The sequence below is a fragment of the Mesoplodon mirus genome, assembly GCF_964341445.2.
Source record: "Mesoplodon mirus genome assembly, chromosome: 15".
NCBI classification, from domain to species: domain Eukaryota; kingdom Metazoa; phylum Chordata; class Mammalia; order Artiodactyla; family Ziphiidae; genus Mesoplodon; species Mesoplodon mirus.
The window spans coordinates 16,645,852-16,667,491 of NC_138991.1; the positions used below are offsets into that span (position 1 = coordinate 16,645,852).

General features: G+C 51.5%; 1 protein-coding gene across 1 annotated transcript; it reads right to left on the reverse strand.

Annotated features, from left to right (window-relative positions):
• Positions 1–1,073: 1,073 nt before the first annotated feature.
• Positions 1,074–21,349, reverse strand: SGK2 (serum/glucocorticoid regulated kinase 2; the record flags this gene model as incomplete). Its single annotated transcript, XM_082644932.1, has 14 exons — positions 21,152–21,349; positions 15,588–15,833; positions 14,410–14,469; positions 13,560–13,609; positions 12,996–13,053; positions 12,706–12,789; positions 11,673–11,804; positions 10,253–10,365; positions 9,921–9,957; positions 8,798–8,884; positions 6,050–6,145; positions 5,212–5,367; positions 2,853–2,942; positions 1,074–1,238 (listed from the first exon to the last, which is right to left on the reverse strand). The coding sequence occupies exons 3-14, from the start codon at positions 14,443–14,445 to the stop codon at positions 1,074–1,076; spliced, it is 1,104 nt and encodes a 367-aa protein (XP_082501058.1). The 5' UTR covers positions 14,446–14,469; positions 15,588–15,833; positions 21,152–21,349.
• Between the last annotated feature and the right edge of the window lie 291 nt (positions 21,350–21,640).

Below are 21,640 nucleotides of genomic sequence, written 5' to 3' on the forward strand. Positions count from 1 at the left end.
AAAGGAGTGGTTAACAGGATCAGAATCTCTCAAAATCATTGGGAAAACTAGAGAATAAGACTCAAGGATTCCCAGGAATGACAGGAATGATGCTGCAGCGCTGATCTGTTGAGGAAACTGATGCTGCCACAAGTACTCATTGCTATGTCGTTGCCACTTCTACACCAGGAACTCAGTTTTGTGGGTGTTGTTACCGCAGCTACCACATGAAAGAGAGCTCCCAGTTCTTCCTTGAGTCAAAAATCTGGCACAGGTGCATCCTGAGGCCACATGCCTGGCCCGAGCCACAGGGTGGGCTGGGAAAGTTAGTATCTAGTATTTTCAGCTACTGTAAGTGGAGGTAGTTATTGCCTCTCATTATGGCTCATAAAACAGGAGATTCCCTGAATACAGCAAGAGGTTCAGATGCCAGGCAGACAAACCTAACAAATGTGCAATCCACCCACCCAAAGAAAGACTTCATCGACATAGAAAAATAAGGGGGTGTTGGGTGATACCCTATAGGCTTGTTACATCTCCGTCATTTTACACATTGAGATCAAACTCCAAACACCAAGAGACCCTCTGATAAAGAGGCACTGGTTGCCTACCCAACATTTCCCCCTTCTCTCTTAGTGTTGGAACCCCTGTGTTATTGTAGGGAGTAATGTGCCCAGTTAATCAGACATATATCCCAACCTCCATTACAGGTAGGGTGGACAACCACTGAGATGCAAGCAGAAGTCATTGGGTGGGGCTTCTGGGGACGCTCTATAAAGGTGCCCTTTTGCCATTTCCTCCTTTTTCCCTGCCCAGGACACAGAAGCAGTGGTTAGAGCTCCAGCACCATCTTATGATAATATAATAATCCTAATAGTAGAAGCCACTTGCCAAGGATGGCAGAGCAGAAATACAGAAAGCCTCTGATGACCTGTCATACCAGCCCTGGACCACCTAACATCACCCTTCTTTTAAGGGCTGGGAAAAAAAAAATCTTATTTAAGCCATTGTTACTTTGGGTCACTGTGAATAGCAGCTGAAGGTAATTCTTACAGATACAAGCTGGCTTCAGTGGTTTCACAGGTGCTTCTCTTCTAGCAATCTAAGATGGCATCATCCTCCGGTGCATAGGAAAATCCCAGGAAGGCACTTGAGGCCCCAGAACTGCTGGCCATAGTGTCGGGAGTGCAGCCAATGGACTTTGACACAGCTTCTTGGGTGAACTCTGGGTCAAAGTGTTTCAAGTCAGCAGGTCCTGCCTGTGAATATAAGCCAATGATAAGAAGGGAACACTGGGGTCAGAGCTGCCAAAAGAGCCCACAGCCACGAGAGAGATGTTAGTGCTCCCCTCTGAGTGCCCCAGGGGTACCCTTACTTAATTGTCACTTATTCACACATTTACATTGGTCATTGTACTCCATGAGGTCCAATAACAATCTATCAATTCCTCCATCCCCCACCCCAGCACCCTACCTGCTCCACACCAACCCTCCAGATGCTGCCGGTAGGAAGTAGATTGTGACATGAATGCAGTATGAATCAAGGACATAAAAAATGTGCACAACAGATACAGTACAGAGAACAAACTAGTGGTTCCCAGAGGGGAGAGGGATGGGAGGAAGGGCAAAATAGGTGAAGGGGATTAAGAGGTACAAACTACTAGGTATAAAATAAATAACTTACAAGGATGTAATGGACAGCACAGGGAATATAGTAATACTTTATAATAACTTCATATGGAGTATAATGTATAAAAATATCAAATTACTATGTCGTACACCTGAAACTAATGTAATACTGTAAGTCAACTATATCTCAATAATAAATAAATTTTAAAAATACATTCACATTCTTTGACTTGGTAATTCCCCAATTGGAATCCATCTTAAGGAAATAATCACAACTGTGGGCATAGATATACACTTAAAGCTATTCATCAGTCCATTATGATAAAGAAAAAATGGTACTAACCTAAAGTTCACCATTAGGAATGTGGTAGAATAAATTATGTTGCCCACATAGGGCTGAAATATTATACAGCCACTTAAAATCATACTTATAATGTCTTATATGACAGGGAAATAATGACATCGTTTTTAGCAAAAAGAAAGAGGGAAGAGATGATATTTATATGTATGAAGTGTGACCTATGTAAAAAACATAGAAAAGACTTGAAGGAAACATGCCAGTGGTGCTTTCTCTTGGGTAGTGAAATAATAAGCTTTTTCTCCTTGATGCTTTAAACATCTGTTTTACACACTTTCTAGAAAGAATACATGCCATTTTTATTATCAGGAAAAAAGCTAAGCATAGAAAGAAAATCTTTACAGGGCTTGGCTCTGTCTGGGTGTGCTCCATGACACAGCGCTTTAAAAACTGTAAAAAGCTCTGCGATGAGGGTTATTGGTGTTAAAAGTAAAGAAGTGCAGCCTGGGGCTTCCCTGGTGGTGCAGTGGTTGAGAGTCCGCCTGCCGATGCAGGGGACGCAGGTTCGTGCCCCGGCCTGGGAAGATCCCACATGCCGCGGAGCGGCTGGGCCCGTGAGCCGTGGCCACTGAGCCTGCGCGTCCGGAGCCTGTGCTCCGCAACGGGAGAGGCCACAACAGTGAGAGGCCCGCGTACCACACACACACACACACAAAGAAGTGCAGCCTGGCTCCTCACACAGAGCTGAACTGGCGGTCAGGACTTCTGGGCTTTAGACCCAATTCTGCCTCTAACTTATGGGGTGGCCTTGGACAAATCACTGAGCCTCTTGGACCCTTGGTTCTCCCATCTGTAGAAAGAGAGCAGGCTCAGATACCCTCCCCAGATACCCTCCAAACTTCCATTAGCCCTGGGAATCCAGAGTCTAGAATGTGAAGACCTCTTACCACATTAGGGTTGAAGGGTGGAGTCAGCCTCTTGTGGTACAAGTCGTCCCAGTTTATGGGGCTGAAGAATACATGGTTCTTTATCTCAAGCTGCAGGAAGAAGGTGCTGATCAGAAGTAGCCCTTTCCATTGGCGTTCCCACCCCACCTCACATGCCTCGGAGCTCCAGCTCTATTGGCAACTGGTTGTCAAGTCCTAAACTCTTCACTAGGAAGGCAACTTGCCATTCTGGCTGGTTTCCTGGGACAAAGGAGTGTCTGCAGTTAGACTTCTCCCCTTCGCCATTATCTTGAACTCCAGCCTTCTCCTCGTAGCAGTTGTTTATTCCACAGCTATTTAGTGAGCATCTACTCTGTACTATACTAGGCTGTAGAGGTATGTCAGTGAACAAGACAGCAGAACCTGCTCTTGCGGGTGCCGGGGGATCTTGGGGACCCCCTGTCCCCCATTCTGCTTCAGTGCATCCTGACTCTTCCAGAATTCTAACCAGAGAAATAGAGCAAATAGACTCACTAAGGAAGATTTGGGAAATAAAGCCCCAAGAAAAGCTGCAGTTTCCCAAAGATCCAGAATTTAGGATTCAGCCCTGGGCGTGACTCACCATTTCTTTCCTAATCCAAACCAGTGCTGGCACGAACTTCCACCTGTTCCAGCAGGACCCTCTCTTTACCTGTGTTTCTCAAAGAATGATTCTCTGGCTCCATATCAAACCCCCCCGGGGGGTTGCTAAAAAGCCAGATCCAAACTATTTCCAGACGCACACCCAAGAAACTGGTAACACTCATTGCCCCCAAATTTAAAAAACTCAGTGGCTGGAGGGACTTTTTCTGAATATCCTTTGGATTTTGATCTATGGGAATGTATACCTTATTTTAAAAATCATACATATTTTTTAAGATGAAAATTTCCTCTGGGAAGGAGGGGACCTGTCTTCATGAAAGCCCTGTTCTTTAAGCTGTCCAGGGATGGGTAGGCAAATGCCCTAAATGTTATTACACTTCACAGTATCTGGCATATAGGGCAGTTTGTACAAACACTTAAAAAGCACTACGTAGGGCTTCCCTGGTGGTGCAGTGGTTGAGAGTCCGCCTGCCGATGCAGGGGACACGGGTTCGTGCCCCGGTCCGGGAAGATCCCACATGCCGCGGAGCGGCTGGGCCCGTGAGCCATGGCCACTGAGCCTGCGCGTCCGGAGCCTGTGCTCTGCAACGGGAGAGGCCACAACAGTGAGAGGCCCACGTTCAGCAAAAAAAAAAAAAAAAAAAGCACTACGTGCCAGACACTGGCCTAAGTGTTTGTATATATTATTTAATCTTCATAAGAGCTATGAACTCGGTGCTGTTATTACAGACGGGAAAACAGGTGCACAGAGAGAGGTTAGCCATGTGCCCAGGGTCTTGCACCTAGTAATTGGTAGAGGAGGGATCTGAACCCACGTAGTTTGTCTCACAATCCATGCATCTCAACTTCTACGCTAGAAGAGCAAACTTCTAGGGAGCATGCACAGTTGGGACAAATTATGAACCATAAGATACAAAAAGGCCAAAGACCAACTGTCACTTCTGAGGTGCTGGGGGCAAAAGCAGGATACCAGGGCTTCCCTGGTGGCGCAGTGGTTGAGAGTCCACCTGCCGATGCAGGGGACACGGGTTCATGCCCCGGTCCGGGAAGATCCCATGTGCCGCGGAGCGGCTGTGCCCGTGGGCCATGGCCACTGAGCCTGCACGTCCGGAGCCTGTGCTCCGCAACGGGAGAGGCCACAACAGTGAGAGGCCCGCATACCACACACACACACACACAAAAGCAGGGTACTGGGCATGAGCCCTGCATACAGCACCACCAAGGGGCTGGGCAGACAACCTAAGCCACCCCTCCTGCCCAACCCACAGATCTGCCCCTACTCTCACCCCATTTAAAGAACAAGTCCACCCTCCTCAGAGAGCAAGCAAGGGCACCTGTTACTTTCTTTTGCCCCCTCGTGCTATATAGCACAAGTCCCAGCAAAGCCTCGCCTGAATTCCTGTCTGGCCTCTTATTGTATTGTCACACTCTGTAATAATTTGTGTTTGTTTGTCTGCCTTCCCCTCATAAACTTAATAAGGGCAGAGACCCAGTCTAACGAATCCCTAGCATTTAGCTCAATGCCTGGCACATAGTAGGTGCTCCATAAATACTGGTTGAATAAAAGTGTTAGAATGAAGGAAATAAGTAGGCAGCAGCAGCTGTGAATCTCCAAATGCGTGAATTAGCAGTGCCTGGTTTTACAAAATAGCTGGATGCATGTCACTGCTTCTGGGTTGCCTCTGCAGGAAGCTGAGAGCCCCACGAGGGGCCAGTGCTCCGCTAGCAGGTCACTTACAAAGTCTGTTTTGGAGCCCAGCCGCTGCCTCTGGTCCTTGTGAAGAAGGGCTTGCAGGAGGTCGCAGGCGGCCACTGTCAGGCCCCCAGTGATCCGTAGCGGCTGGTTCAGAATGTTCTCATACATCTGGGACAAATCTTGGCTGTAGAAGGGTGGCTGGTGAGAGAGAGAGAGAGAGAGAGATGGGAGGATCATCCACGCTAAAGTGGGCACAGTTCTCAGGGACACTTGGAGCAAAGTGGGCAGCTGGAAGGATTCAGCCAAACCCGTGTCTGTGCGATGGCTCATGTGGCAGATTGGAGAGAGACAGAGACCTAAGGGCATCCAGCACAGTGGACAGGCTGTTGGGAAGGCCGAGAAGTCTCTCCCCACCAGTGTGAGGCTTGTGGATCCCCCAGGTGCCTCCTCTATCCCATGTCTCTTAATCCAGCTTGTGCCACGACTTCGCACTTTGCAAAGTTAACAGTTTCCTGTCATCATTTCATCCCAGCCTCACAAGCATCCTTTGAGACAGGTTGTAATTTTTCAGATGAGAAGAGCAGGCAGCCTAGGATTGGGTCCAGGGGCTGGTTCCACAACCTCCCAGCACTGTGACCTTTCTGAGTCTCAGTTTCCTTGTCATGAGGCACCACAGGAGTAACATGTGAGACGGTATATTGTAAAGTGCGGAACTGACTTTATAGAAAAAATATATCTAATCCTTGTATTCACTTTGGCATCATCTCTTTTCAGCTCGGAGACCAGGGATGGCTCATTCAGTTCCTCAAGGAGCCTGAGGAGGCCACACAAGGGACAGATCCACCCCCATCTCTTCCAGAGTCCACTATACCCCACTCACCAGGCCTTGCAGCATCTCGTAGAGAACGGCCCCCAAGGACCACCAATCCACTGCCCGATCATAAGGCTCTTTACGAAGCACTTCTGGAGCCAGGTACTGTTGAGGGGAAATACATTTATCTGAAAGACACTCAGCCTCCGTCTCCCCATTTGTAAGCAAGGCACTTGGAGGAAAAGCTCAACAGGGGTTGATCCTGCTGTGATATTTACTTGTTTGTGCCTATGTTTATTCAGCATCCATTTGTCAAAGACCTGATTTGCGTGGGGCTCTTTGCCAGTGTGCTAGGGACATAGAGGAGATCAGGCAGGACTGCCCTGTACAGTTGTATGTGTTGTGCATCACACAAAAGTACCAGCCAAAGGGGTAAAGGGGGCTGCAAGCCTGGCTATGATCAACTTACCAAGCCATAACCCTAGTATAGGGGTGCATCTGACAACTGACATATATTTATTTTAAATATTTATTTATTTATTTATTTATTTATTTATGGCCATGTTGGGTCTTTGTTGCTGCTCAGGCTTTCTCTAGCTGCAGTAAGTGGGGGCTACTCTTTGCTGTGGTGCACGGGCTTCTCATTGTGGTGGCTTCTCCTGTTGTGGAGCACGGACTCTAGATGCATGGGCTTCAGTAGTTGTGGCACGTGGGCTTTGTTGTTACGCGGCGTGTGGGATCTTCCCAGACCAGGGCTCGAACCCATGTCCCCTGCAATGGCAGGTGGATCCTTAACCACTGTGCCACCAGGGAAGTCCCAACTGACATATATTTAAAGGGGAAACTTTTTCTAATTAGTCTGCACAAAGTGGGTGCCTTTATCGAATTTGCTCAAAAGCATCCAATCAGTGTCTTGGGACTAGGAAAGCCCTGGGAATACTCACGGGGCAGTGGGAAGACTAACGGATGAAGTGTAAGTCAGTGTGGCACATACTCGCTCTGGAAATCTTAGTAACAGATGAATGGAAAGGAGTCAGGAAAGAGGAGGTGGCACTTGCGTTCCTCCTGACAGCTGAATGCGTGCCTTGTATCTGTGCCTTGCGCAAGGAGAGAACCTGAGCTGTGCTTCCTGCCAAACCCGAGGGCTTAGTGGCCTCTTAGCCTGGTGTCTCTGCCACTGAGGAAAGGGGTCTCAGCAACAGACAAAGCCACTTCGAGAGACTGTGCGTGCGGAGAGGGGCAGGGAATTACGCAGACCTGAGCTCTACTGGGTGTGTGGTCACAAGCAGGTCATTGAACCTCCTAGAACCTTGGTTTCCTCATCCACATAATGGGACCACAGAATCCCTCCCTACGGGCTGTGTTAAGGACACATGCTAACATATGTGTTACCCCTTGAACAACGGGAGCAACTGTGGTTACTCCTGTCTGTGCTCCCAACACCATGGCAGTGGCTGAGTCATGGAAGAGACTTGTCAGGGCCACATGTCTCCTACATGATCCAAGGTGCCATATCCCCTGCTCCTTGCCTCAGCAGCGTCCAAGGAAGGGACGGCTGGGCTTTTAGGCTTTGGGAGGCCAGTTCTGTCTGTGGACACCCTGCCATACCCAAACACAGACAATAGCTCCTGCTTAGAGAGGCCGTCTGTCCATCAGCTCCCCTAAAACCAACTTGAGGAGACAGCTGAAATCTGAGACCCAGATTCTCAAGCACATGGAGAAAAACAAAAGCTGAATTCCTGTCCCATGCCAGTTCGGGAGGGCTTGCCAGCTCTGCAGCCCCAGTCCCCCACCCCCAATCCAGACATCTGTCCAAGCAGCTGGGAAACCCTTTGGGCCCAAGGTCCAAGGAGTTTAAGGAAAGGTTTTTAACCCCAAAGCTGCAGGGAGGCCTTGGCAGGACAGAGAGATGTATGTGAATTACTGCTGAAACTTGCAAATTTTAACCCTCCAGGATCTTGGTGGCTGGAGGAAGGAGGTAGACCAGTGTCTTTACCCTCGCAAACCTTGATCTTAACTGTCAGGCCAGGGCCTCCTGTGGCACATGGACTTCACCCTGTAGGGCAGTGCTGTCCAAGACAGTAGCCACTAGCCACGCGTGACTGCCGAACATTTGAAATGTGGCTGATCTGAGCTGAGAGGGACCATAAGTATAAAAGGCACACCAGATCAAAGACTTAGTTAGAAAAAAAAGAATAAAATATTTCAACAATTTTATGTTGATTGTATGTTGACGTGATACTATTTTGCCTGTGTTGGGTTAAATAAAATATATTACTAAAGTTGATTTCTCCTCTTCCTTTTTTTTTTTTTTTTTTTTGTTTTTTTGCGGTACGCGGGCCTCTCACTGTTGTGGGCTCTCCCGTTGTGAAACACAAGCTCCGGATGCGCAGGCTCAGCGGCCATGGCTCACGGGCCCAGCCGCTCCACGTCATGTGGGATCCTCCCGGACCGGGGCACGAACCCGTGTCCCCTGCATCGGCAGGCAGACTCTCAACCACTGCGCCACCAGAGAAGCCCTCTTTTTTCTTTTTAAATGTGCTTGCTGGAAATTTTTAAATTGCATACATGGTTTGCATTTCTGTTTCTACTTCTATCGGACAGCAGTACTGCAGAGTTTCACCAGCCGGGTCCCAGCAGCCCCTAGAGCTGGTGCCCCCATGACACGGAGGAGGGAACCAAGGCTGAGTGTACAGCCAGCTCGGGGAAGTGCTTGGGTGGAAGAAGTGGGTCCCTCTGGTATAACCTGGTGGCCCTAATCAGGAGCTGTGGCCTCGTCCACTCCCAGCCTTGCCCCTCCCAGGAGGTTTAGCTCACCTCGGGGGTGCCACAGAATGTGGACGTGGTCTCCTCAGGCTCTATACCTTCCTTGCAGAGGCCAAAATCCGTCAGCACCACGTGTCCCTATCGAGGAGGGAGGGCAGGGGTGGGAGGGCGGTCTGAGCCAAAGGTATACCCAGGTCTATCCCCAAAGCCCAGATGCCACATCTGGGGCAGCAGCTGTGGGGTCTGATGTCCCTGGCAAAGGCACGGGCTGGCCGCTCCACTCAGAGACTCAGTGCTTCTAACCTGGATGCTAAGAGCAGCACAGGGGCCAGGTGGGGAGATGGCACTGCACTGTCTACCCCCACTCATCACAAACTCAGATCGACAACCTACAACAGCAGCAGTTCCAGAAGGTTTTCGCCGGAGGGGCCTAGTGGCAGCAGCCCCCTTAACAGAGGGTTGGGGACCCAGAAAGCACACCTTGTGGCAGAGAGGGTGGTTGGTAGAGCAGTGTGGATGCTGCAGGGCTCTGTCCAGATCCCTCTTTAGGAGCCATCCCGCCCATCCCCCCATGCTGGGCCATTGCCCTCATCCAAAGTCATGCCCCCTCTCAAGGGGCAATCCCCATCCAGTGACTGGTCAGTGTAGGCGCACAGATGCCCAGCCTCCTTGCCTCAGTTTGGAACAGTTCTAAAAAGCCATCCCAGCTCAGGCCCACCCCACCCCTGTAAGATCAGCTGAGGAGGCCTCACTTACAACCACAAGGCAGGCGAGCTGCTTCCTCTGCCCAGTCCTGCCTCCTCACCCCCTTAAACGTGAATCTCTTGAGAGTGTTCTCCAGGAAGCTTCTGCACCCAGTGCTCCATCTCAGAGTCTCTTTCCAGGGAACACAGTCTATGCCATGGAAGGACTACAAAATCCTCGAGCCTCCACATGGCTCCATCCCTGCCCCCCACCCCGTATACACGTACATGCACATGGATACGTAGCCACGTGTACACATAACGCACATGCGTGTACATATATGCGTGTATGTGTGTATACAGGCATACGCACACATGCGCACACATACTTGAATGCGTCCTTAGCCACATGCACGCATGCACAATGCGTGCACACACACTCAAGGGCACACAGCACACACGTGCGCACGCACACACACATACCCACCAACCTGGCAGTCCAAAAGAATGTTCTCTGGTTTCAGGTCCCTGCAGAAAACGAGAGAAAAGGGCGCTGTGATGTCACAGCTGCTTAGTGACGTGAGCTGGGGACCGGGGTCCTGCAAGAGGACTATTCATGGAGATGCAGAGATGCTCAGGGAGAGCCCGAGGAGGATGGGCACTCAATCCCAGGACGGAAGAGGCTCCCACTTGCTGGCGGGCCCTCCTCCTCAGACAGAGGACCAAGTTCACCAGGATTTCAGCAGGATCTGGGGGTCCATACGACGCCTGGCTGTTGGGGCAGAAGGGCCAGGCCTAGCTCTGAGCCACAGGCAGGCCTCACCTGTAAATGATGTTGAGGGAGTGCAGGTAGCCAATGGCGCTGGCCACCTCGGCGGCGTAAAACCGGGCCCGGGGCTCCAGGAACCGGCGCTCCCGCTGCAGGTGGAAGAAGAGCTGGAGGGGGAGGAGACATGTGAGCGGGTTCCTGGGGGGCTCCAGCTCCTCGAGTGTGGGGTGGGGGCAGCTGGCCAAGTAACCCACTCCCTAAGCTGCAATGTCCTCATACAAGGAAGGGCATGCTGGCCCCTGCCCCACAGAGCGGGCAAAGTGTCAGCAGGAAAGATGAATTAGCAGGGATGGAGCACCTATTGAGTTTCAGTCTCCAGCCAGACCCTTTCACGTCTCTAATCTCCTTTAATCTTCCTGACTACCTTCCAGGTATCAAGTAGGAGGTCAGTTTCACAGAAAAGGAAACTGGAAGAGTCAGAGCAGTCAGGTGACTTGCCCAAGGTCACGTACTGTAATTGGCAGAGCTGTGATGTGAACCCGGGTGCGTCAAAGATGTGTTTTTCGGGCTTCCCTGGTGGCGCAGTGGTTGAGAGTCCGCCTGCTGATGCAGGGGACATGGGTTCGTGCCCCGGTCTGGGAAGATCTCACATGCCGCAGAGCGGCTGGGCCCGTGAGCCATGGCCGCTGAGCCTGCGCGCCCAGAGCCTGTGCTCCGCAACGGGAGAGGCCACAACTGTGAGATGCCCGCGTACCGCAAAAAAAAAAAAAAAAAAAAAAAAGATGTGCTTTTCCTCCAGCCCAGGTGATAAAATGATTATGATGGTCAAACTGAGCCTGGGTTAGATCTGCTCCCGGGCCAGTTGCTTTGGTCTATTTGGCTGGCAAAGAAAGCCCTTTACCTCCAGCAGGGAATTTAGGGATGCAGGACAAAAACTTCCCTCTTGGCATCAGGCTAAAGAGCATGAGGTCACACAGGTTAAATCTGGGGTCACTGAGAAGGGCCATCTTGTCATCTTGCTCAGAGTGGCAGAAGAGGGAGCCCAGCTTATCCCAGCTGTGCTTCTGGGTCACCAGGTGGCCTCAGATCATTCCCACAGGGACTGGTCACTCCCATGCAGTGGTCTTTGGTGTAAGATGGGGGCATTAGAAATACTGACCACAGAGCTCCTCTAACAGTGACTTTTCCCAGGTCCACTGAAGGGATTCTGGGCAGCTCTGCTTGGAAGTCAAGTAATGATAATGGCTGGGAGTTAGATAGACCCGCCTTCAAATCCTGGCTCTGCCAGGTACAGGCTGAGTGGCCTTGAGCAAGTGAGTTACCTGCCCGAGCCTCGGTTTTTTTCAGCTGCAGAATGGGTCTGTTGTAAGGATGAGGGGAGATTGTTCCAGAACCTGGGGCACCATGAGCATGTGGGATGGAAAGCTCCTGCTGAGAGCCGGGCAGGGAAGGCGCCAGGTGGACCTATACCCACCTCTCCCCCATTGACATAGTCCAGCACAAAGTAGAGCTTCTCCGGCGTCTGGAAGGAGTAACGCAGGCCCACGAGGAAGGGGTGGCACATGTTCTTCAGGAGGACGCTGCGCTCCGCCATGATGTGGCTCTGCTGCAGAGTCACACAGACAGGCCGTGTCACCGCCTACACGGCCACCTCACCCAGGACCTTCTCGTGCCCCTGCTCAAACACCCACTGTGACTCCTCACTGCCCTCAGAGCCAAGCCCAGCCTCCTTGCTTAGCATCCAGGACTCTGTGTGGTCCACCTCATCCCCAACCAGTCCACGTGGGTGCACCTCCAGCCCTGGATCCAAATGCCCCGCCCCCTTCCCTGGGACAGTAAGCAAAGCTATGTTAATACCGCGTAAATGAGTCCCAAGGACAATCTTGCAGAGGGAAGAAGCTTAGCACTATCCACATTCAGCCTTGGTTGCTGTTCCCCTGCCTGGATGCCGTTTTCAGACCATCAAAATCCTATCTTCAAGGCCAGCGGCAAGGCCACCTCCTTCAGCTTTCTGAAGGACACCTTCCCTTCGATGTCCTTGTTCACATTAATTCCCTCCCCTGAGTCCTCCAACTTGACATTCAGTTCTCTCTCAGGGCCCGCTCTGTCCTTCTCATGGAGTTGGTGTTAAGAGACTCATGTCAGCCAAAGTATCTAGATCTCCCCTTTGGCTGTAGCTTGAAGGGCCTTTGGAGAGCCTGAAGTGTGACCCCCACGTTGCACAGATGGGGAGGCCGGCACCTGACAGAACAGAGGACTGGTCCACCATGGAGCCCTGAATCTTTAGGGGAAAGCAGAGAGCCGGGCCGGGTCACCTGCAGGCCCTTGGGGTAAGGCGGTTAGCCTGCCTTCCTGGAGAAGGGTCAGCATCCCGGGCACCATCTGGCCCCCATGCTGGGCCACCTCTGTGCCCAGAGTTGGGACGCATCTTTGGAAGCCACCTGAGGCTGGGGGCGAGGGACCGTCAAGAAGCGGGAGAGGAGATGCTTGGGCCCAAGCCCTGGTACCTCTTTCTTCTTTAAGATGGACTTTTTCTGTAGCACCTTCACTGCGTAGAACATCCCGTCGGACTTGTGCTTGGCCAGTAGGACCTGAGCAGAAAGACAAACGCAGAATCCATGGTGACTACTCCTCCAGGCTTTGTATTTCTCGATGGCAGTGCAGGCCTCCAGCCCCTGCCCTGCGCCCATGATTCTGCAGGTTGTAAGCTCCCTCTCTGCATGTGCAAGTAACAGCAGGGGGCAGAAGAGGCCGGAGAAGGGGAGACCCAGGCCTTCCATGCTCACGGGTCACTCACCTTCCCGTAGTTTCCTTTGCCAATGACTTTGAGGAAGTCGAAGTCGGTGGGCCGGGCACTGCGGGACGAGGGAGGAACACGGGTCAGCATTTGCAAGCTTGGGAAACTTGATGCTTTAGTTCAAATCAGAGCTTCTTTTTAACTTTGAAGCTGGAGAAGGCAGGGAGCTTTCTAAGAACGCCATGTTCTCCCAGCCAAGAGGGTCTTATAAGACTGGCCCCTGCCCCTGGGGATCTCACAATCGTGTAAAAACAGACAAGGTCCGGAGAAAACCAGACGCAACAGCATAGAAGGCAAAGGAATCTGACCTCCAAAGACTCAGAAGGGCCTGGAGGGTGGGGAGTTGCTAGTAATGCAGACTTTGGGGGGATACTTCAGCCACAGGGCTCAGCATGGGCAGAGGCTGGGGAATTAGTGGGAGATGAAGCTAGGGGCCGGTCCTAGGCCCAGATGGCAGAGGATCTTGACGCTGGACCAGAGAATTGGATTATATTCCCAAGGTGAGAGGGGAGCCAGGTATGAGGGCAGCTGGGGAGGAAAGTTATATGAGAGATGAGAACTCACTTTGGGTTGGCGGAAGGCCCCAGGTTGATATTCCCATTGGCCCTTGTGGGCTAAAGACATTTAAAGAAAGAAGTGATTAAAATCAGAGGGTCCCTAGTCCTTGGCCCCCTCTCTTTCCCCTGGTCCAAGGCCTGCTCCTTTTCCAATATCTCTACTAGGCTTCCTCCCTCCCTCCCTCCTCCCTCCCTCCTCCCTCCTCCCTCCCTCCCTCCTCCCTCCCTCCCTTCCTTCCTTCTTTCCATCCACCTGCCAACCCACCCACTATCTCACCTGCTTCACACAACAGCCTTGGGAGGCTGCTGGCCGTTGTACCACATGTGAGCGTGAAGAAACTGAAGCCCAGAGAAGAGCCATCCAGGATGCCCCACTGGCATGAGAACGCAGGTGTCCTCAGGGCCAATCCCATGATTTTCCACCCCATTTACTTCTTTTTTTTTTTTTTTTTTTTTTTTTTGCGGTACGCGGGCCTCTCACTGTTGTGGCCTCTCCCGTTGCGGAGCACAGGCTCCGGATGCACAGGCTCAGCAGCCATGGCTCATGGGCCCAGCCGCTCCACAGCATGTGGGATCTTCCCGGACCGGGGCACGAACCCGTGTCCCCTGCATCGGCAGGTGGACTCTCAACCACTGCGCCACCAGGGAAGCCCCCCATTTACTTCTTGAAGCCCTTGCCCAAGTCCCTTCTCTCTTTACCCTGCAAACGGCCCTGTTCTGGGGGCTCACAGGGATCTCTGCGGGCACCCCCAGTCCTGGGACCGCCCACCTGGCTGACTGGGACTTCCAGGGCTTTCCTCAGCCTTGGGAGGAAGTGAGCCCCCTGTTGGTGGGTGGGGGAACCAAGACCCACTCACCTGCAGACTGGGGGTCCCAGCCGGGCTAGAGTCCATCTTGTAACAGTGATCAGGTGGGCTCTGGGGACACAAGGAGAAACAGGATGAGAGAGCTGACGTTGGGGAATTAGTGTCACTTGTCTGGGGCCTTAGGCACTGCTGCCCTCTCCACCCTTCCCCAACCCAGACACCTGCCCAAGGTCAGCAACCCCCGCATGGGACAAGAAATGATATCCCCTGGACCCAGCCTCTCCCATCAAACGTCTCAGGAGGTCTCAGAGGGAGGATGGTCAGGGGTGGCCCCTCCTAGGCTGAGTCTTTTCAAGGGTTGAGGACGGCCAGGGCAGCAAGATCCCCGGGAGCCAGGGCAACTCTGGATATCTGGGGTGGCCAAGGCTGGAAGGAGTCTTGCAGAGCATGAAGTCTGAGCCCTTCCCCCCATTTCACTGGTGGGGAGTCTGAGGCCCAGAAAGGGACTTGCCTAGGGTCCCACAGCTTGTGAGGGGCAGACTGGGCTCCCCTGGATCCCTGGGGACAGCCCCGGGCTGGGCTCTGTGCTGGCTATTATCTCTCTGCCACAGAGACTTCCGCCTAATGTCCCTGGAAGGGCAGCTGCCCTGGGGACCTTGGGCCAGAGCCATGGACAGACCCACTGACCTATGTCTATTTGAGATGAAACAGTGGAGAGTGTGACCAGCGGTCTATGTGGCCAGGAGCATATGTCTTCCCTGCGCCCAGCCTGCAGGGTGGAGGAGGCCGGTATGTCCAGGCCCTGGCTCAGCATGCCCAGTAACCCATAGCCCTATCCCTGCTTGGAAGATCAAGGCCAAGAACCGAGATCTCACCTGAGAATCCAGTTGCTCGTGTGGGTTGCTGGGCACTGTGCATGCCAGGACCACAGCTTTGGCCTAATGTGGGACCTGGGCTGCCGTAGAGACCACCTGTCTTTACAAGGGGATCCCTGGAGCAATCACCCCCTGGCCTTCTTGGGAGCTGAGAAAGTGACCACAGGGGAAGCGAGGGAATGGCCCAGCCCTGTGGAGCCCTGAGAGAGTGAGCCACAGGACTGGCCAGATAGGGAGTGCGGCCTGGCTTCAGCCAGTGCCCCGTGTCTGTGCTCCCGCAGGCAGCTCACACCCCCTCCTGGCCTGTCCCTGACAGCCCCTCTGCCAGGCCCCGGCCTCCCCAGCCCCACGTACCTGCACAGCCTGAGGAGAGGCCGCTGGGAGAACCAGTGGTTGGAGCCGGAGGATGGGCAGTGGACAAGAGAGCCTCTCTGTGTTCTCCCAACAAGGGCCGAAGTGTCTGTGCCTGGCGCCGGCCCGGCCCCGGCACCCAGCTCGGAACTCCCGGCCGCAGCAAGGGGGCTGTTGATGTCACGCGGATGCCAGCGGGGCTTAAGAAGGGACCGAAGACCTCTGTTCCCTCGGGGACATCGCCTCCCCCTGGGGGGTGTGGGTGGAAGGCGGTGAGCGACAGCTGCCGGAGAGCCTGGGCGACGCTGGGGCTTGTTAGAATGCGTGTGAGAGTGTGGGGCAAGGAGTGTGTGTGCAGGTGTTTCGTGCAGAAATGTGTGTCAGTGTGTCTGTCTGGTGTATCAGTGTGTCCCTGTATGTCAGGGTATTTGTGCATCAGTGTGACCATGTTTGTATAATTTTGTCGGTGTGTCTGTACATCTGTGACTCTCTGTTCTCACTGTGTGGAGATGTGCTTCAATGAGTCTCTGTGTAGTGTAGTGTGTGGACATGGCAGTGTGTACCTCTATATATGTTAACGTGCTGTGTGTATGTGTGTAAGTGTGAGTCTGTGTGATACCTGTGTGTGACAGTCGTCATTGTGTGTCTGTGTTCATATTGGTGTATATCAGTAAATTGTGTGTGTGTTGTATGTGTGTGTGTGTGTTTGTGTGTGTGTGTGTGTGTAGGGGGCCTCTCTGTGAGGATACATGTTCCCCGGGGCCTACCAAGGCCTGGTGCAGACCATCTAGGGCTGAAGATGAGGTTCTAGAGACCTCACCGTGGCAGCCAAGAGCCCTTTGCCTCCCAAGAACCTGCAGGTGTTTCAGAGCCCGGGTGTCTGGTTCAGTCAGCGTGGCCTTGGTCTTTGCTGAACACCTGGCCCTTTAGGCCTTTCCCTGCCGGCGCTCCGGGGCTCTGGCCGCTGTCTCCAGGGCAGGGCTGGTTGGCTGTGTAAGAGCCAGGAAGCAGGGTCCCGGTGGCACCCTGGTGCATGAAGGCCTTGCTGCCTGGTGCGATAATCAGGTACTCACAGGGTCCCTTCCTCTCTCTCGCGGAGGTTATATGGGGTGTTCTGGGGAATGAAGGAGTTGACAGGGCCTGACTCAGCTCCTGCCCTTCTGGAACTTTCTGTGTGGTTACCACATGCCACACCCAGACCTCTGTAGTTCACCACAGGGTGGGTATCTGTGCAGCTGGGGCTGAGGGGTTGGTCAGGGAGGGACCTAAGCCCAGTGGCCTTGGGAGTTCTCTGTAGGCTCTGAAGCGGGGGTGTCATACAAGGAAAACCCAAGACCAGTATCAGAGCTCTCCATTTTTTAAGAACAGAAATGTTGAACCAATACACAGATGGACAGGATATCATGTTGGCAAAACAAATGCCCAGAACAAGGACATTTCTTTTCAATGACAGGACGCTGATGCAGCCTTCATTTAGGAGCACTGCTTAGAACAGGAAAACAATAATAAAAATAATAATAACCTCAGTGTCCCACCGTAGGGCACTTCAGAATACCCGCCAGCTGTAATAGCTCCCTCTCTGGAACTTACATCCATCTTGAGAGACTGTCCCACTGCTATGTTCCCTTCTCAGTTAAAGTCCTTGAAAGAGTTGTCTGGACTTAGTCCCCACTCCCCCTCCTTTTCTCTCTTGAACCCATTCCAAAGAGGCTGCCATCCCAACATGCCTCCAAGAGACTGGACCAATGACCTCCTGTGCCAGAGCCAGCGATGGATTCTTTGTCCTCACCTAAGTCAGTGTCTCTGAGGACATAACCTGCTTTTCGCAGCTGGCTTTAGGATCTCCCAGTTTCCCTCCTGCCTCGTGGATTGTTCTTTCTTCAGATCTTCCACTGTTTTCCCCTCTTTTTTTACCCTGAAACGCTGGCCCGGCCTCTACCTATACTTGTTCCCCAGTTGACCATACCCAGTTTAATGGTTTTAAGTGTCGACTAAACGCCACAATTTCCAAACTCATCTCTCTAGCTCTGTTTCTCTCCTGACTCTGGCTTCTCCGACACTTCACTAGTTAGATGCCCAGAGGCACTTCACTCTTAACACGTCCAAAAGGAAAGTCTTGACCCTTATTCCTTCCACTCTGCCCCAGACTACTCCTCCCTCGGACATCCATCTCAGTCACGGTACTGCCACCTACTCAAAAGTCCAAGCCACCAACTCGGAATTCATTCTAGAAACTCTGCATCCTCATCCCTCCTCCATCCCACCATGAAATCTCATTAGACTCCACCTTCAAAATATATCCAGAAACTACTGCAACCACCCTGTCCTGAGTCACCATCATCACTTGCATGAATTATTGCCTTAGCATCCCTACTGTGTCCCTATTTCTTTTTTTTTTAATTAATTTTTATTGGAGTAGAACTGCTTTACAATGTTGGGTTAATTTCTGCTCTACAGCAAAGTGAATCAGTTATATGTATACATATATCCCCTCCTTTTTGGATTTCCTTCCCATTTAGGTCAGCACAGATCATTGAGTAAAGTTCCCTGTGCTAAACAGTAGGTTCTCGTTACTTATTTATTTTATACACAGGAGTATATATATGTCAATCCCAATCTCCCAATTCATCCCACCCCTCTCTTCCCTCCTTGGTATCCATAAGTTTGTTCTCTACATCCGTAATTCTATTTCTGCTTTGCCAATAAGTTCATCTGTACTATTTTTCTAGATTCAGCATATAAGCGATCTTACACAATGTTTGTTTTTCTCTTTCTGACTTACTTCACTCTGTATGACACTCTCTAGGTCCATCCACATCTCTGCAAATGATACTATATCGTTCCTTTTTATGGCTGAGTAATATTCCATTGTATATATGCCTGCGTCCCTATTTCTATCTTGAGCCTCTACAATCTTTCTTCACCAAAGCCAGAGTGACTCTTTAAAACTGGAAATCAGATCATGTGACTTTTTTGCTCAAAAACTCCATTGTTCTTCCCACCACACTTAGGATTCAGATCCAAAGTCTTTACCATGGTCAACAAAATTCCACGTGACCCGGCTCACATCTCCATCTCCACCTGGGTCTCCAGGCCCTCCCTCTCACTACGCTAGAACCTGTCTGGTCTTTTTGCTGTTCCTCAAACACACAGAGCACCCTCTAGCCTCCTGTCCCTTGCACTTATGTTTCCCTCTGCTTAGAATATTCTCCCCCACCCCCACCCCACCCCCCGATGTCTGCATGGCTGGCTTCCACTAAAATCACAGAGGTCTCTGCTCAAATGTCACCTCTCAGAGAGGACTTTTCTGATTGCACATAATTGATTGTCCCAGTTTGTCTCAGACCTAGGGGTTTCCTGGGATGTGAGACTTTCAGTGCTTAAACCAGTACAGTCCTGGGCAAACCAGGATGGCTGACCACACCACAATACAAGTCCCACTGGTTCCCCATCCACATTTTCTGCTTTATATTTTACTCTGTAACACATCACTCTCTGACACCTTATCCTGCAACTCTTTGTTTATTTTCTGTCTTGAAATAGAACATCGGCTCTGCAAGGGCAAAGACTTTTTTTGTTCACTGTTGAATCTCCAGCATCTAGATCAGAACCTGGAATATAGTTGGTGCTCAGTACCTATTTGACTAATGAATCAAGGGATGAACTGATAAGATAAATTATAGTACATACATAAAATGGAAAATTACCCAGCTAAAAAATGGTATACAAGGGCTTCCTTGGTGGTACAGTGGTTAAGAATCCTCCTGCCAATGCAGGGGACACAGGTTCGAGCCGTGGTCCAGGAAGATCCCACATGCTGTGGAGCAACTAAGCCTATGCGCCACAGCTACTGAGCCTGTGCTCTAGAGCCTGCGAGCCACAACTACTGAAGCCTGTGTGCCTAGAGCCCGTGCTCTGCAACAAGAGAAGCCACTGCAATGAGAAGCCTGCGCACTGCAATGAAGAGTCGCCCCTGCTCACTACAACTAGAGAAAGCCCGCAGCAACGAAGACCCAACGCAGCCAAAAATAAATAAATAAAATAAATAAATTTATTTTTAAAATGGTATACAAGCTTATGTGAATCAAAACGGGAACATACATGTGATACAATGTCAAGGCAAAAAGCAGGTTTCCAAATGGTAGGTGACCAGGAATACCATCTTTGTAAAGAAAGTAAAGACATGCACATAACCATCAAAAAAATGGCTGGAGGGACATGACCCAAGGTGACAGTGGGTTAGGTTCCTTTTTATCTTTGTACCACTGTGTAAAAACTCTCAAAGTGTTGCCGTTCACTTAATACTTAGGTACTAAGTCCTGGTGGGAGCTTTGACATGCTTGCTGCCCCCAAACACACTCTCCCATCCGCTTGACTGTGACTCCTACACCTGAGCAAACTCTCAGCATCTTTCTCTCCTGGTACCACTGCCCTCTGATTTTTCTGGCCAGAGGCTGAATGAACATCGATATTTTTTCCCCGACTCTTCAGACCTACAGAGACCCCTGCAAACTCCCGGCGGGTGCGGGGTGGGTAGTCCAAGCTCCTCCGTGAACCCTCCAGCCTGTTCCTCCCCTAACTTGCCCCAGCCGAGACTTGCACCCCTTTGCCCCATCACTACACTGACCTGCCCCCATCTCCTTGGACCTGCTGAATGCGGTGGGAGTGTGGGTGGTGTCACACAGCTCCCTCTTCTTGGAACACTCCCCTGACCAATCTGGTCTGCTCAGCTATAACCTTTGCATCTGTCCTCGCTCGCCTTCCCCAGAAGCCCCGCCAGACCACCCCCAGTGCCATGAACCCTAGCTCCCTACTTTGGGCCCACTTCTGTTATTACACTGTCTTCACTCTACCGTCATTTATTCCTTGACAAGCCTGCCTGCCCACTGCCTAGCAATGACATACCAAAGACAGTGCATACCAACTGGGTCTTATTTTGTTCCTGCAGTGCCATGGGTTAGGAACTATCATCATTGCTGTTTTAAAGAGGAGGAAACAGGCATGGAGAGGCCAAGTGACTTGACTGAGACATTTAGGTAGTAAATGATATAACTGGGTTTTGAACCCAGGCAGTCTGACTCCAAAGCCCATGGCCTGGAATTTCAGGAAGAAGTGAGGAATTTAGAAAAGAAAGGAATGAAGTTAGTGGGAAGGAAGTTAGGATTAAATGGGTTAGTTAGGAAGGAAGAAAATTAGGCAGCTGAGAAGGCAGAGAATTAGTTGAGAGGGAAGGAAGGAAAGGAGCGAAGAAGGGATGGAGGGGGACTTCCCCGGCGGCCCAGTGGTTAAGACTCCGCGCTTCCACTGCAGGGGGTGCGGGTTCGATCTCTGGTCGGGGAACTAAAGATCCCACAAAAAAAAAAAAAAAAAAAAAAAGAAAGAAAAGGAAAAAAGAAGAAGAAGAAGGAAGGGAGGAGGGAAATGATAGAAAAAATGAAGGAAGGGAGTTAGGAAGGAAAGAAGTCCGTAGGGTAGTTAGAAAGGAAATTAGCTAGGTAACTAGTTCCCCAGTTTGGTAGACCAACAGGCCGGCAGGCAGGTGCCCTGCTCACGGCTGAGCCGCTCACCTGAGAAGGCTGGATCCCAGCTCAGGTCCTGGGCAGCAGTCCCGTGCCCAGCTCTGCCTTCCGGCCTCTCTGCATGGTCCCTCTGACCTGAAACCCAACCCTGACTTGCCGAACAACCTTCCCGGGTCAGGAGCGACCTGTCACCCAATTGCTCAGGCTCCCAAACCAGCTGAAGTTCAACCTCCCAGCCCTGCTGGCTGGGAACCGGCTGCAGGGCTTTCCAGTTACTAATTAACCGCTGGACCTGAATCACGATACTGGCTCCTTCACGGGGCCCTGCCCTGGGGACCCTTTTGAAAAAGGTACAGCACAGCTTAAGTTGTGTGACCTTGGGCAAGCGACTCCAGCTCCCTGAGCCTCGGTGTGTGTTCTGCCATACAGGGAGGAGCTCTGAAGTCCCTTTAACACTGTCATATTTCACTCTCTGAAATCTTCCCTCGGCCCCCCTCCACCGCTCCCCACCTCCAATTCCAGCTCAAATGCTGACTC